Below are 17,628 nucleotides of genomic sequence, written 5' to 3' on the forward strand. Positions count from 1 at the left end.
TTTAATATTCTTATAAATTCAAACTTTTAAATGTTTAGAATTTCATATTTAATTTTTTCTTAAAATGAACCCTCATAATACATGGGGTTTACCCTAGTAACTAAATATTTTACTTAAAAGTTACATTTAATCTTAAAATATAATTACATGGCCCTTAAAATAATGGTTTCATTTTGGCAAAAAAATCTACCATATATGTTAGAAACCGTTTGTTAAAAATCAAAACTTATGATGCTAATAATGTAGTAACATCACCTAGTTTAATTTGGTTTATTTTAACTCTAGATGCTATAAACTTAACTTGTTAAATTTTAAGCTTTCAACAAGTTATCAACATCTGGTTTGCAAAATGAAAAATAAGTTATTATTTTTGTCATAAAAAGTAAGTTCATATATGAAATAAAGGAAAGTAAAATACTATTAATTAATTTTTTTTCGAGTGACACAAATGGTCAAAAAAATGAAAGGTACATTGTTATTTCTATCATATAAAGCAAGTTACAGATAGGATAAAAAAATTAAAATACCATGAGATTTTTTGAACTTTCTATCAGTCACACGTTACACAGATGGTAAAATAAAACAAAATTCTGCTACTTATTCCATAGGAAGTAAGTTACTTAAATGAATTTGCCATTGTATTTTTTTAGTTTTCTACTGTGTCATCAAAAATAAAACATAATTTGTTATTTTTGTCACGAAAAGTTTGTTGCATATTTTCAAAATTTCTACTCAATAAACCACCCTCACCTAGTTTAAGAGCTTCGTCCCTGCCATCCAAAACCTCTTTAAGCATATGACACAAACTTCATTAAGAAAAATAATGAAAACTCATGTTTTATAAAAGAGTGTTTTCTTTAATAAGAAAAAAAACGGTTAAATAAGAACAATGTTAAAAATTGGAAATGAACGTAAAATTGAAAACCAATGTGCAAATGCCTTCCTTTGTAACGGTTCAAAAGAAGAAAAACTAAAGTTATTTACACAATGTAAAACAACAGAAAGAAAATTTTATGTTGAGATCTACACATTTTACCGGCAAAAGGTTTTAGATGATAACTTCAAAAAACAACTAAAATAACAATTGAACATATGTTAGCTTATAAAACATCACCAAAATTTGTGATTACTAATTACTAAATCTTATTTTAGATTTAAAGCAACAAATGAAAATAACTATTTTTTATTGTATATAGAGTTGCACAATTGGTCCAGAAATTCAAATGAATTTCACTAGGCATCAAATAATCATTTATATAGTTAACTTCAAAAGCTTCGTAGATAATTGAAATAACAGGGATAAAAAAACACAAAAAACTTACCAACAATGATTAGATGTTGTTGTTCAGGTTCTACAACCACAAAAAACCTAACGTGTCACTTGAAAAGACACGAAAATATAAGAAAATGTGATTCAAAAGTAGATACATATTGGTTTATGGTCAGATGCAATCAATCATACCTTCCCGTAACGAAGGCATGAACTTGAACATTTCATATTCCACATAGCACATTCCGATCAAGTGATAACAACTCGAACCACATTAAAAAACATCATCGTTCAGAAAAAAAAAATAAGGGTCGAATACAAAAATTGAGAATAGACTTTCATAGTTATCTATTTTAGACATTACAAGTTACAACCATGTTGTATAAAAACCGAAAACTTTTAATTAAACAATGTACAAGCTTTTAATTAAATCATCTCATTTATAAAAACTCCAACATTACCTAATAAACTTGATCGTCACCCCTAGTATCTTTTACTTAAAGAATGATTTTACACTAATGTAGTGCCAAATAATCTAAGTAGAATATACTTATAGAGTAATTGGACATACAAAATTAATTCTTGTGTTGGAAAGAATTTAACAATAACCTCCAAAAACAAAGCTTACCGCACAAGTTACTCGGAAAATAAGCATAAAATAAAAATAAAAACCTAAGAAAAAACTAATCTCCAATGGAACCACATAAAGCCTTTTAATTTAATTAAAAAAACATTTTTTGCGTCTTCATGGTTAAATGTTCATTAAGTGGTTTCATTGAACAATAATGTCTTTAAAAATAACATAAAACTTTAAAAGTAAGAATTATAACTAACATGGATCTTATATTGCCTTCATTTCAACTTCATGTTTCATAAATAGTTACATCACTATAAGGAAAATAGCCAATTACCTAATTATAATTTCTTGACCTCCGGTAATATCTATCAAACTTTTCCATTGTGTATGCCTTCCTGCAAAAGACAGGGCTCATATTTAGGTTCAAAAAAATCAGTATAAACTGATGAAATTAAAGTAACAAAAACCAAACATAGTATAATAGTAGGACACATAGTCAAGGGGTTTAAATTCTCAAAATTTTAAAGGTTAGGCCTTAACATAATGATACTCTTTCCTTTTTACACAGTTTTCCAGAATTGCAGATAATTACTATAATGAAGAACAAATCCATATTATTTTAGGGTTTTATAAGGTTCCTATAGTTTTTCTTTCATGAAATCTATTAGAATAAGTTTTTCAACTTCGTATCCTATAATATCGTAATGTATTAAGCAGAAGTTGTCATCATTGATGTTAAAGGAAGCACACATAAGAGTATTCAAAAAAATCACTATAAAATGTATTCTTAAAATATGTGAAGCTTACCTATAAGACAAGTTTATGCCATTGCTATGTAGTATCGAGTGCCAGGATGAAGCCTACTTTGATAAGCTTTAAGAGCATGCTTCCTTTTGTTGCTATATGCTTCCAAAACATAAATATTATGCAAAACCCTATAAATGGACATGGATTTGTTGAGCATGTAAAGCTATTAGATCTCATATGATACATATATCAACCGATATATATAATTTATAATTACAGTCTGGTTTAATGTGAAAGAAAGAGAGACATCGATGCAGAGAGGAAGAAACAGAAAAATAAAAAAGAACTGAATTTTACCTTTGATAACATCCCAGATCCAAACCAAATTAGAAGAAACTATTCGTCTTCAACCCGTCGGTCGTCCATCTCACCTGCAACCGATCAAAACACCAAATCAAAATCATTAAAAGGAAAGAAAATTGAAATTATTTTCTAGAAAAACTCATTGTGTTCGTCTAAGAGAGCGAAAAATGGATTAGGGTTTGTATGGGAAATACTTCATGGCGGTGGGCTTAATAGCAGGGAGGGAACAAAGACGCATCTGATGTGCGATGAGACGGATATTTGAATCAACATGCAAATATTTGTTGAAGCATAAATTTTGAATGAACCCGTAATTGAGGGAAGAAGATCAGATTAACTTGAGAATTGACCGAGAAATATAAATATTAAAGAATGTGGTTTAAAATTTAATATTATTTTATTGGTGATTACTTGTACTATTAGCCTAATAGCTTGGACATCTTAAATAAATATTATTATTATATTGAATCTACTTCTAAAAATAGTAAGATTTCTTTTATAATATAATATAATATAATATAATATATATATATATATATATATATATATATATCAAAAAGGTGTTGAGTGATATATTTATTGTTCATTATATATTTTTTTCAGACCAAAAGTTGTTAAATCCATATTACATCACAACTTTTCCAATATATAATACAAGACGCAAAATTAACAACTCTCTTGTAACGTCCCCATAAATAAGACCCGAAAAATTCATTTTTCAATTAATAAAAACAATATCCCAAAACATCATCATAAATCCCAAGTGGAACAAATGTATCAAACATCATAAAATATCAGATTTATCATGAAAATGTAGAACAATATCGTGTGTGCACTACAAAACATAAACTGAAAACCGTAAACACAAAGCTTAGTGAGTTCCCCAAAATACCACATACCATACATAATAAACACATATTGGGCCCCTGCCCCTCATCAGGCCTCGCCTGGAATCGAGTCCCACTCGGCCTCGAGCCCTGCTCGGGTTACCGATATTTCATTCATTAGGCCTTCACCTGACATCGGGCCCCGCCCGGTACACATATAAAAATATAAACATATAATCATGCTAACACATACGATAATCACAAAGCCAATGGCATACAATATAGTCATCGGGCCTCGCCCGTCATTGAGTCCTGCTCGGTATACATACCAGCACATAACACATGCAAGAGTCACGCAAACATCTAACATCCTAACATAATAATCATGGGTCGGCATTGGTGCCTTCGACCCACTAAACCCAGTGAGGAAACTCACCTCAGACTGTTGAATCTCACAGATAAATCTCTGGTTGCTGGCCCGCTAAAATCTCCGCGCTATCAATCACAAAATAACATCCAATTAATAATTGGATCCCGACTCACACTAAGAGTCCAAAATAGGATAAAAGACCAATTCTCAAACATAATCCACAATACCCAAAATACCCCCATGGGTCAAACGAGGTCAAACGGTCAAAAAGTCAAGAAGAGTCAACTCAGGTGACCACCACGTCCTGGTAACCCTTTACCACGTCGTGGTGTTGAAAACGACAAGAGAGTTGTGACTAGCCCCGCTACCACGTCGTGGTGGCCTTGCCACGCCGTGGTAACAGGGTTTTCAGCAGCTTAACGTGTAACGGCCCAAAATCCAAATAAAATTGTTTCATTTTCAAAAAGGAAATTACATCCATAAATTGTTTCCAAAATCCATTACACCTTAAACATGTTCAATTATCAGAGTAACAATATCAGTAAGTGCGGAAAAAAATGGAAAGTAAATGTTGCGCCATCAAGTCGGGCCCTTCCCCTTAGTACCGGAAGTACCTGAAACCACAATACAAACTGTAAGAAAAATCTTAATGAGTTTCCCAAATACCACATAACATACTATCACAAAATACCACACAACATACATATGATTGCCATGAGCTACCCCCATGGTCTTTTCCCTGAAATGCCATGGGCTACCCCTATGGTCTGACATCCAAGTGCCATGGGCTACCCCCATGGTCTTCCATGCCATGGGCTACTCCCATGGTCTTCCATACAAGTGTCACGGGCTACCCCCGAGGTCTTTCAGTCAAACCAACACATAGACAACTATCATTCCGTATGTCAAGTAATGGGCCGACATTGGTGCCTTCGACCCATTGATATAGTGAGAAGACTCACCTCAGTCTGCTGGTAAATACTGACTGCTCGGCTACTGATTCGACAATCTCACACTGAATATACACAAATAACCCTAATTAGAATTAGGTCACAAACTCAAGACATGGGCCAAAACCCTAAGTCCAACCCCTAGACTACGACCCATTTAGTCTATCCCATAATGGGCCTAACAATATTCGGCCCATCCACCATAACGGCCTCCACAAGGCCCAAAATACCCAACAATGCCACAGAAGGTCCAATAGCAAGCTCAAAGTCCTAATCCACTCTAACAGATCAAGGCCCAAAAATTAAATAGGGTCGAAACTACTCAGAAGCCCAACGCAATCCCAAAAGCTCACTGGGAGCATACGCGGGGCGTAATCTATGAACGCGCAGCGTACTAGCCCGCCATGTAGTACGCGCTGCGTACACCTTGGTACGCTCGGCGTATTGCCCAGCTTAACCCAAACAGTCATTTTGCTCTTAACCCATGCAGGCAATCCATTCCAATACCATATCTCGATTAGAATAAGGGTCTTAGGGCATAAAGTTGGCAATTTTATACCTTAACATGATTTATGGGAGCACAATATCCATTTTAGTGCATCAAAGCTCACTTAAAGGTCCTAAACTCATGCATGGCTTAAAACCCACCAAAAAGTTTACATTTTTATGCTTCTAACATGCCAAAGGGACTAAGATATAGCATTTCTAGCCTCTGGAGTTACCCAAACTCACAAAGGAGATTTCGTGGACCCAAAAATGACATTAAAGCAAACCATAGCTTTAATAAACAAAAGAAACAGCAAGGTAGAAGCTTTTTACCTCTAAAAGCTTCCCAAGATGATGTAGACTCAGGATCTTGAAGCTCAACCACGCCCAAGGCTTGCTCACCAACTTCTTCTTCTTGCAAACACACCAAAAAGACCACTAATGTCACTTTTAATCTCCAATATTACACTCAATGGTAACTAGAGTTTTAGGGAAGTTCAAAGGTAGTGGAGGCTGGTAAGGAAGAGGTTCCAAGGTCATAAGTGAGCTTAAATAGGGCTCGATCCTTAAGATTAGGGTGTTAGTGGAAGGCTACGTACGCCCCGCGTACACCCAGCGTACGTGGTCCCCTTACCTCGATTTCGCATGCGCATGTACGCTAAGCGTACATGGATATACGCCCAACGTACGAAGAGGACCCTTTTTCGAATAAAATTTCATTCCAAGGACCAAAAAGGAACATACCTGAATCCGAATGTTACATAACGCATTCAACCATTTTCTTCAATTCTAAAGGGTCTCCAACTCAGATCTGGTCCATAATAGGGTCTAGATGGATAAAGTTTCCAACTTTATCCAATAGAACCCTCCAAAGTGTGTAGATCTCAACTTTAAGGTCCAAAACACTACATGGATTAAGCAATAATCACTCAATCCATAAGGTTACTTGCCCAAAAGCTCCAAAAGAGTCTCTAACACCAAACACATCATAAAAATCGATGCTTTTTAGACATGCATGTCCAATGCATGTCTTGAACCCTTATTAGGCCAAAAGAAGGCAAAAAGGCAAAGATTCCATGCATGACCTCAAAACTCAAATCTAATTCAGATCCAAAGAGTCAAATGCTCCAAATCGCCTGGATATTTATAAAGTTGCAAGCTTTATGAAGTTCAACCTTTCCAAAGCAACAAGGCATAGAGAAAAGAGGACAAAATCCATATATCTATCAATTAACTCATCAAGATGGAGACTTTATACCTCCTAGAGATGCTTGAGGAAGATAAACTCCTGTATCTACGTTGCTTTGGACTCCCAATAAGATCTTCCACCACCTTCTTTCTTCATAAGCACCAAACACCCACACTTTAAGGCTAAAAACTCACACAAGGAATCTAGGGTTTGTAAGGGACGATTTAGGCAGATGGAGGCTGGTGGGAGGGAGGCTATGAGAGCTTAAGTAGTTTAAATAGGGCTCAACCCTTAAACTTTAGGGTTTTCTCCAACAACCGCCACCATGTCGTGGTAAAGAATCACCATGTCGTGGTGGGTCATTAAACTCCCGCGGCCAAAAGCTTACCGTCACGCCGTAGTGAGGCTTCACCACGTCGCGGCCTACAAAAGAAAATATCATACACAATCGAAAATTATTTCATACCTGGAATCGAGTGTTACATCTCTATAAATAGAGGTTTTGACTCTAATTATCATAGATTGTTACATTTATATATTTTCTCCTAAAAAAATTTATCTAATAGTTTTCAATCTTCATAATTTTAAAGTTAAATTATTGATATTTTATAAGTTGCAATTTTTTTTAAAGTTGTGTTTTTGGTCCCTTACATACTTTTTTTTTTATAGTTTTCGCTTTTATAAATTGCAATGGATTCTCGGCCGCAATTCGTGGATTAAGTTAAATACTAGTTATATCAAAAGTATCACAATTAATGATTTACGGTCTAAGCAAAATGACATATCAATGAACTAGATTTTCATATTATTCTTTTGATTTTATAATATATAGTTGTCAACCATATATTAGGGGTGGAAAGTCTTCGGTCTCAAATAAAAAAAAACAAATAAAAAACAAAAAACAAAAACACAAAAATCAAACCAAACCAAAACCAATGTTGGACCAAACCAATTTGGTTTATGCTATGAGTTATGGTAGTGTGATGTTTGGACCAAATCAAACCGAATTATCAAATTTATTTATTTAATTTAATTATTATTAAATAAGTTATATTTCAATACTTCAATAATAAATTTGATCTAATGAATACGTATTACATTACACCTTGTCGAAATACCATATTTGGTCGCTTTTCTCTTACAATGTAGTGTGTATTTTGATTTTATATATTTTGTTGTTCATGGTTGTACACTTTAATTTTTTATACTTAACAACTAAGGAAAATTAGAAACGTATATTTTATGTTTGGAAAATTGAAACTTTAGACTTTATTTTTTCAACTTAAAATTTGGTTTTTTCGGGTTTCAAACCGAATTATAATTCGATTTTTTGTCTGGGTAGCATTGAATTTGGTACGATTTAGTTTTCGGTTTGGATTAAAAAAAGTCAACTCGAGGAAACAAAAAAAACCATAAACCCAATTGATTATCATCCTAATTAACATTATCCTAATTTATAATTTATCAATTTGATTCAGGAAAATCTTACCAAATTTAATAGAAAAATAATGTATTTTTGGAAATTTAAGGTGCTATATAATATACATAATGGATAATTAAAATGGTAATATATATTTTCGATTTGTATATATTTGGTCATTGAGTTTTTTTCGTCCATGTTTACCCATTTAACTTGTTAAACTGTACACATTCAGTCCTTATGAACGACTACTTCAGGTTAGCCAGGAAAAATGTCTCAGTAGGATAACATATTTTTCACTTTTTACACATTTAGTGTTTCATATTTTTTTACACATTTAGTCTTTAATATATATATATATATATATATATATATATATATATATATATATATATATATATATATATATATATATATATATATAAGAGGGCTCATGCGAAAATGCAAATAATTTGCAAATACACAAAACAAGGAAAACTTATGATATTGTGTTACCTCAACCTTATATTTTGAACAAGAATTCATCCAAACTTTGAACTACATGATGATAATCAATTATAATGAGAAATTGTTGCATATTAGCAAAGCATGTTTTCTAACATTATTATTATAAAAACTTGAATTTAAAAGTGGTTAAGGATGTGAAAAAAAAACGGTTGTTAAAACCACTATCAAATATGTATTACCATAACACCCTCCAACGTAAACTTATTATCTCTAATTTATTGCTAATAAATTTAATTTCTAAAGTACATGTGTTTGATTTTTATAAGATAAAATATGTTTTCATATTTTCGCAAAATATTTATGTTTCGCATTAACCTACTTGTATATATATATATATATATATATATATATATATATATATATATATATATATAGAGAGAGAGAGAGAGAGAGGTAGGTTCAAATGTTTCTCACATCTATTGTGTGCTAGAATGCACCAATAAAAATTTAGTATTAATTATATGTATATTAAATGTTATCCATACTTATAATTCATTTGTATGGAAACTAATTAAATTCGTCATTAATGTCAACAATAATATTCTTTTAGAATGAATTCATATCTAAAAGAATGAGAGTGTATTCCAGCAGAATGAGAGTGTATTCTAGTAGAATACACTCTCATTCTTCATATTTCATGCAACTTTATTGTATTTTAAGTGAGTGAGTCCTAAAACAAAATACGAACTCATATATAAAAACCTAGATGGGAATTTATTCTGAAAGAATGTTATTGCTGACATTAATGGCGGATTTAATTAGTTTCCATAAAAAGAGAATTATAATTATGGATATCATTTAATATACATATAATTATGGAAATTATTTCATATCTATATTTATTTAATTAAATAATTATTTAATTTACTAAATTCTTATTGGTGCATTTTAGCACACAATAAATATAAGAAACAAAATAACCTAGCCGTATATATATATATATATATATATATATATATATATATATATATATATATATATATATATATATATATATATATGCAAAATATCTCTTTGTTGTTTTTTTACACATTCAATACTTATAAGCAATTTCTTTAGATTTTTCTCACGACATTCTAAATGGGACAATCAATAATGATGTGTTCGGGGTTGTTAACGTTTATGGTCACCGCGGCTTCGGTTGCTTGGTTTCCTAGGTTTTGTGGTTTGACTTAGGTCTTGTGTTTTAAACGTCATAACTTCTTCATACGATCTCGGATTTTAACGATCTTTATATCAACGTGTTCGTATTTGGGTCTACTACAAGTGTGGTTTACATTACCCGTTAAAAACTAACATATTTTTACTTACGATCGTTAAAATCTGAGATCGTATGTAGAAGTTACAACGTTCAGAACACAAGACCTATTCCGAACCACAAGACCTAAATAATCAAGCAGCCGAGGCTGCGATGGTTGATGGACATAAGCATCAACAGCCCCAAACACCTTATTAATGATTGTATCGCATAGTATGTCGTGAGAAAAACCTAAAGAAATCAGTCATAAGTACAGAATGTGTACAAAAACAACAAGGATTTATTTTGCAACAAAAAGATATTAAGGGCTAAATGTGAAAAAAAAATATTAAGGACTAAATGTGTACAAAGTGAAAAATATATTACCCTATTGAGTCATTTTTCTCGACTTATCAGGAGTAGCCGGTCATAAGGACTAAATTTGTACATTTTAACAAGTTGAAAGAAGTAAATGTGTGCAGAAAAAAAAATTCAATGACTAAATGTATACAAATCAAAAAATATATTCATCTCATAGATGAGTAACAAACTATATTTTTCATTATTGTTTAGGAAAAAAAAATCATAAAAAAGTAATTTAAAACGTATTATACAAAAAATACCATTAAAATGAATGTTGTTCATGAAAAAAAAATAAAGTTAAGTTAGATAGCTTTTAATAATATTTTTCTTAAATATATATATATATATATATATATATATATATATATATATATATAGTTTACCAGTGTTGTAAAAATTCGGACTAATTTCCGATTAATTTGTATGAGGTACACGACTAATTAGGTGACACTTAGCGGTTAACCCATGCCTAGATATTTAGTGAAGTTGACGAAACCGATGAATTTTTAACATCTTGAAAAAGTTCTACCTCAATAAAAATTATCTAAGGAAATATTAATATTGTATTAGTCATATTAACTTTATTTGTTATCATATTAATCGTATTTACCTATTTTGTTATGATATTAGTTATATTTATTTATTTTAAAAATAATGATTTACAATTTATGATCCCGATTAGTTGTTGATTAAAAAGGTCGTTTGATATTTCTCTTATTAGATCTAATAAAAAGTTGAGTCTGACTCGGTCATATTCATAATCAATGACACTATGATAGCACACTTAGAAGTCTCTAACTTAGTTTTGGTTCCTCTAAATCTCTCTTAATCGGTCAGATTCATGAATCCACTAATTCCCAAGTAGACCGACCAACCTCTAGTCATTAATCAACCAACTCGATACCTGCCTAACGACTTTTACAACATCGCCATTTACTCATTACTCGTTTACGACTTTAACTGCAGTATATATTGAGACACATACATAATTTTGATTTTCTTCATTTTCGGTAAAGAAAGGAAAATAAGAAACGCTATACAAATAAATATATAACACTTTCATATATTATAAGACCCGACCCAAATAAAGTCGAATCAAACGGACCTGTTCCCAAATAATTCCCCCACCCTGTACCCAGATCATACAATTAGTTATAGTTTAACGGCCGATATCGTCTCAAATCTTCTGCAGTTTTGCAGCCTTGATCACCGGATTCGCCTTGGTGATGGCTTCCCTCCCCATGGTCTTGTAATCGAAGGTGCATCCATGCTGCTCTGGGTACCTGTGGGTCCCGCAGCACGTGATTCCACACCGGCACGTGAACCCCGTCAGACCCACGCGCCGATTGCATTTCGCGCACCTGTTCCGCGGCTGTGATTTTACAGCCACCTCAGGCACCGTCTTCACGACTACCAATGGATCGGAAGAAGGTGCTGTAGCTGGGGAAGATATGGAAGAAAAAGATGTTTCTGGTTGCTGAGAAAGGCTCTTCTCGATGGCGAGCTTGGCCTGTGACATATTTTGGTCCTTTAGGCAATGATCTTCGTAGCACTTGGAACAGAAGTTGAACGTTGTGGGGCTCCCAAGGAACCCGCAGTTATTCGCACACGGTGTGTGATTGCTTGCTTCTTGCCAATTCTGTTCCTCAGCCATTTTTTCCGATCAAGGTCTTGGGCCAAAAACGCACCGAGAAGATACCGTGAGCGATCGATTTAGTTTCAAATCAATCGCTCGGTCACACCAGATTATAAAAACCTATGGTAAACAAAACTGAAAATCAAATCCAAAACGAAAAACAAAACCACATATCAGATATGATTGGAGAAACCCACCAGAATGAATGACGTACGAGAAGTTGCAATCCGGAAGGAGATGAGAAGATGATCGATTTATGGGGATGGGGGAGGAAATATAGAAAGGTGAAGTTAAGGTGTTTGTGAAAATGTCTAAAAAGGAAAGGAAACAAGGAATAAACGGTGGTGGTGGTGTTGGGATACGTGGTTATAGGAAGATTCCAAGAGATGTCTTGTGTGGTGGGGTAGAGTTATGAATTCCTCAAAAGTAGGGAGCCTTTCTTGACTTTCAATTGTCAGTTCCAATTTCCAAATACATACATGGTAGTATGCATATAATGATATAATAATAATAAATTATTTATTTTATTGTATTTGCATGAAAATATATTTAATTTTATTAGAAAGAACAATAAGAGGAATTTTGTAATTGACTACCAAATGACTATATATTATTGTCGTATCTAAGATCATGTTTAATGGTATTTTTTGTGATTTAATTAATATTTTAACAACTATTCTTTTTATTATTGGAGATATATCTTATTTTTTAGTTATTATTTATTAATTAATGAATATACTATTAGATTATCGGTGTGGTCTCATCGTACCTATGCTTATTTGGACCGCAGCAAGATGTCGTGAACACTGACCTCTCCTCATTTCACCACATTTTTTCCACTTCCATAGTAAGAACTCGTCGCACTCTTTCCATCCCATTTTTTAAATTCTAGTCGCTATAAATAACTTATACATTGGTTTAATTGTTTTTCCCCCTATAAATAGGTATATACCAACTAAACTAACATTTTTATCCCAACTCAGTCGCTCTATTTTACAAAAATTAACTCTCTATTTCTTTCGGTGGTAAATTCACAAAGATTATTATGTTTTTACAAAAATTTGAATTTAAACTACTGTTATTTTTTGTTATAATTTAGTTATCAAGTTTTTTAATTTTTGCAATGTTGACCACTTAACTGTTGGGGTATGAAGTCGTGTCCAACACGGAGCACATAGATCACAATAGAGCAATTAGGGTTCATGGAGCATGTGACAAAGGAATGGATCATTTGAGAAGGGAATGAATCATCTGACAAAGGAACAGATCAAATGTCAAAAGGAACGGATCATATAAAAGGGGGTTTGGAGCACCTGGAAGAGGTTTGAAGCACTTGGGAATGATATGGAGCAATAAGGGGACCTTGTTGTGCCATCTAATAAAGGGGTGGGCCAAGAAGGATGTTGTTGCGCCATAAGCATTCCTTCTTGCGCCATGTTGCTCCCTTTTGCGCCATGAGGTATCCTTCTTGTGCCATGAGGTATCCCTCTTACGCCATAGAGTACATTGTTGTGTCAAGCATGTTCTTGTTGTGCCAAGGTGGTGATGTTGCTCCAACTTAGAAGTTCTTGCGCCACACTTGAAGCCTGTTGCACCAACCTTGCACATGTTGTGCCATCATGGTGCAAGATGGGTCATTTTGTTTCCTTGATGAGCCATGGTATCCCTGATGAGCCAAGTATGCTATGAAGTCCTCTATGATGCTCAAGATCGTTCAAGGATGCTCATAAGTTGGTGTTGCTCAAGGATTACACCATGTTGTGCCACCATGATGGATGTTGGGTCATTAGTGTTCATGATGCGCCACTTATACATCATGATGCTCCACTATGGCACAAGGTGCTCCATCATGTGTGTTGTTGATGCTCATGGGTTGTATGACATGGAAGAATGTTCATGAAGATGTATGGAAGAATATGATTGGTTGTCACCATTCATGGGTCTATGGGCCAATGGGCTTGGCCCATTAGGGTTTTAAGTCTGATCCATCAAGTATAAATAGGCTCATACATCCATCACTGTAAATAGCTAGATTTCTGTGAGAGCTCAAAGTGAGATATAATTTTGAGTGTAATAGTTACAGAAAGTTAATAAAATCCTCTCTCTCTCTCTCTCTCTCGTTTGCCCGTGGACGTAGGTCATCTTGACCGAACCACGTTAAACATTGTGTTCTTTTGATTTATGTTTTTTTCGAAAGATTTGTGAGTTCACCGAAGTTTGTTTTTTGATATTTGTCTGAAGTGCTTAACTTGTTTTGTTGTCACCTAAAAAACTGGTATCAGATTTGTGGCTGAAGACGGGAGAGTTAAGATCGAAAAATTCAATGGGCACGATTTCGGTTTCTAGAAAATGCAAATCGAAGACTACCTCTACCAGAAGAATTTACATGAACCATTGTCCAAAAGTAAACCTGAAGAACTGAAGCAGGAGGATTGGGAATTGTTAGATCGGAAGGCACTTGGTGTGGTGAGATTATCCTTGGCAAAGAATGTAGCTTACAAAATTTTCAATGTGAAGACTACTTGTGAGTTGATCAATGCACTATCCAACATGTATGAAAAACCTTCAGCAACGAACAAGGTTCAGTTGATTCGACAATTGGTAAATTTGAAGATGAAGGAGGGTGACTCAGTGACTGATCATGTTAATGAATTTAATTCAATCCTATTAAGGTTGATGTCGGTTGATATTAAATTTGAAGATGAAGTCATGGCATTGCTATTATTATCATCTTTTCCTGATAGTTGGTCTAGTACAGTGCCATCAGTTAGCAGCTCAGCTGGGGGTGCTATGTAACGCCCGTAGATCTGGGCTAGTCAATTTAGAGATAATACAAAAGATTATTTAGAATAAATAATCTTAACCAGGTTGTAGAATATGTCTCAAGGGTTCCGTACATATAAAGAACGCCGAAATCCGAGTTATAATGAAGAAGTTATGGTCCGTCGAAGTTTTACGGCAAAACCGGCACAACACCGGGAGACGTAAATAGTGAATTTTTGATAAAGGAATTTTTAGCCTTAGTGATCTAAATAAAAGTTGTAGTATACATTAAACCGAGAACATACAAAAAAAGAACGCCCAAATCTGACTTCGTATAAGGAAGTTACGAATTTTCTAAGATTTGGCATAGCAGTGCACGACCCGAAACTCGAATTTTAGATCGAGCGGTTTTTGGCCTACGCGACCTAAATGATAATTTAAGATCTCATTAATAGGAACTCAACGGTAAAAAGACAGACGAAAACAGAGTCCGTATGTAGAAGTTATGAATTTTACGCGGACATTTAACAGTATAATCTCCTCGTACTGTTAAATTTAACATCGGTCGAGAATTAGCCGACAGAGTCAAAATGAAAGTTGTAGATCTTATTTTTACCTACGCGTGGATATAAAGAACGTCAAAAACGGAGGTCGTATGTGAAAGTTACGGATTTTAGAAGTCGGAAGTGTGCTGTGCGAAAATGGGTGATGTGGCACAATCTTGGCCATTGCTTTCTCCCCAAGTCTTGCCACTAGATGGTGACATGTGGCACCAAGTTCAGCCATTTTTCACCCTATAAATAGAACCTCTCACACCCTCATTTTCTTCACACCTTTCCCATTCTTTCTTCTCTTTACTCTCTCTCTAGAACCTCTCTCTAGCCCCGAAACCCCCCGAAAAGCCTAGGGAACCTCCCTAGCACGAGGCGGAAGCCCCGGAGTGCTCGACGGCTCCGAGAAGAAGAGCTTTTTGGCTCGGGAACGCTGCTCCAAGCAAAGCCCGGTTTTCTATAAAACCCGCTGTAAGTGAGCTACGCCTACGCTATTTTTAATATATCGTTTATTTAATTATAGTAGCGTTATTAGGAACTTATAATAAGTACTTGGGCTATTATTATGGGTTATATAAGTATTGTTTAAAGCTTATATAATAGTAATAATAGCTAGACTATTAATTAGTCTTGGCGAATAATAGACTAAACTCTAGTGGTAATAATACTAGGTTTCGTCGAAGGAAATTATTTTTAAGAAGCGAAGCGCTGTCTGAGTTCGGATTCACCACCTTTTCAAGTGAGTGCATAGTTACTTTCATCTTACACATAGATATGAAGTATTTTAAATAAATTACGTGCTATGTGTGCATATTATCTGTATACTTATTATCTATGCTAGATGAACGATTTTATACATGTTTTAAATGATTTTAAATTGTATATATATATATATATATCTACGAGAATATGTTGGGTAAAACATGGGTAGATGTAATAGATGGAATATGAGTTGGATGATGAGTTGAGAGGTGTTATAGACCACGAGGTAAGTGTGAGAGGTGGACGATGTGAGAAGCCTTTCCCAAATGATGGCCCCGTCATCTAGCAGAGTATGGATGACAACCACGGACTATTCTAGACAGTCCAGTGGAACACTGGCAGGCTCGCAACCTGTAGGTGTTGTGAACGATGTGTTCACCGATGTACTCTAAAAACCCATTGACATGTATTGCGAGTGGACTCTCGAAAACGATACTACGAGATAACCCTAGCAGCTATGCTCGAAGGACAATACTGGTAGTTGCGCCTCACATAGAATGTCACAATTCTGGCAGCTGCGCCTAAGTGATAGAACTAGCAGCGCCTCAAGGATTACACTATGTTGTGCCACCATGATGGATGTTGGGCCATTAGTGTTCATGATGTGCTACTTGTACATCATGATGCTCCACTATGGCACAAGGTGCCCCATCATGTCTTTTGCAGATGCTCATAGGTTGTATGACATGGAAGAATGTTCCTGAAGATGTTGCATGGCGTAATATGATTGGTTGTCACCATTCATTGGCCTATGGACCAATAAGCTTGGCCCATTATGTAACATCCTGTTTTAAGTCGATTCATATTCGGGACCGTAACCCGAATATATGTTACCAGGAGGCTTCAGATCTTGGGGAAGAAAGGTTTAGATCCCTTTGAGTGTGGGTAATAAAGCTTAGATCATCTGAGAGTTTGGTTTGTGTTTTTGGAGACCAAGGGTATATCGGTAAAGTGGAAGTTCAGGCTTTTTATGGAAATAGATTTTTATTTGGAAAGTTTTATGGCAAGGGGGAGTTGATAGAAAGGTAGAGCTCTTCGAGACCTGTCCGTGGATATAAAGAACATCGAAAACAGAGTTGAAACGAAGAAGTTATGGCCGTTTGAAGTTGGAGTGGTTCGGGTGAGTGATCGTTGACTTGTTGACCAAGCTCATTTAAGGCTCATGACGTGAGCATGAAGTGCTTACGACGTGAGAGGCACCTGATGCCCAAAAACCCTTATTTTCGGGTATTTAAAGGTATGATATGATTAGGGTTGCTCCTCCTCAGCCTCTTTCACTTCCAAGACCTCTGGAAACCCCAATCTCAGCCCTCATTGAAGTTCTTGGTCATTCTTGGTGTTATTCAAGAGCTTTTGGGAGAAGAAGATCATTTGTGGTGCATTTGTTATCATCTTGGCTTCATCATCGGCTAGTTGTGGAGCTTTTGGACCTTTGTAAGTCCTCAGGCTCATGCCTTTCCTTTCCTTTCCTTGCTTGCTAGATCCAAGTTTTCGTGCATATTATGGCTTGTAATGTTGGTTAGCATGCATGGGATCCATAAAGTTTGCAACTTTATAGATCATGGTGGTATCTTAAGTCTTATAAGTCTTAGATCTAGATTTTGGTCATG

General features: G+C 34.6%; 1 protein-coding gene and 1 long non-coding RNA gene across 2 annotated transcripts; both read right to left on the reverse strand.

Moving 5' to 3' along the window:
* Positions 1-2,124: 2,124 nt before the first annotated feature.
* LOC145156953 (uncharacterized) lies at positions 2,125-3,259 on the reverse strand. Its single transcript, XR_013737000.1, has 4 exons — positions 3,152-3,259; positions 2,952-3,025; positions 2,655-2,782; positions 2,125-2,242 (listed from the first exon to the last, which is right to left on the reverse strand). It is a non-coding gene; the product is annotated as an uncharacterized LOC145156953 (long non-coding RNA).
* An 8,084-nt stretch (positions 3,260-11,343) lies between these two features.
* On the reverse strand, positions 11,344-12,265 carry LOC145160905 (zinc finger A20 and AN1 domain-containing stress-associated protein 6-like). Its single transcript, XM_079080278.1, has 2 exons — positions 12,140-12,265; positions 11,344-12,062 (listed from the first exon to the last, which is right to left on the reverse strand). The coding sequence occupies exon 2, from the start codon at positions 11,958-11,960 to the stop codon at positions 11,484-11,486; it is 477 nt and encodes a 158-aa protein (XP_078936404.1). The 5' UTR covers positions 11,961-12,062; positions 12,140-12,265; the 3' UTR covers positions 11,344-11,483.
* Between the last annotated feature and the right edge of the window lie 5,363 nt (positions 12,266-17,628).

Source organism: Lactuca virosa, chromosome 2 (genome assembly GCF_052849685.1).
Source record: "Lactuca virosa cultivar CGN04683 chromosome 2, Lactuca_virosa_CGN04683_v6, whole genome shotgun sequence".
Lineage (NCBI taxonomy): Eukaryota > Viridiplantae > Streptophyta > Magnoliopsida > Asterales > Asteraceae > Lactuca > Lactuca virosa.

Excerpts from the sequence above, each read along its gene's own strand:
- LOC145160905 (XM_079080278.1), bottom strand. The coding sequence starts at position 11,960 with ATGGCTGAGGAACAGAATTGGCAAGAAGCAAGCAATCACACACCGTGT.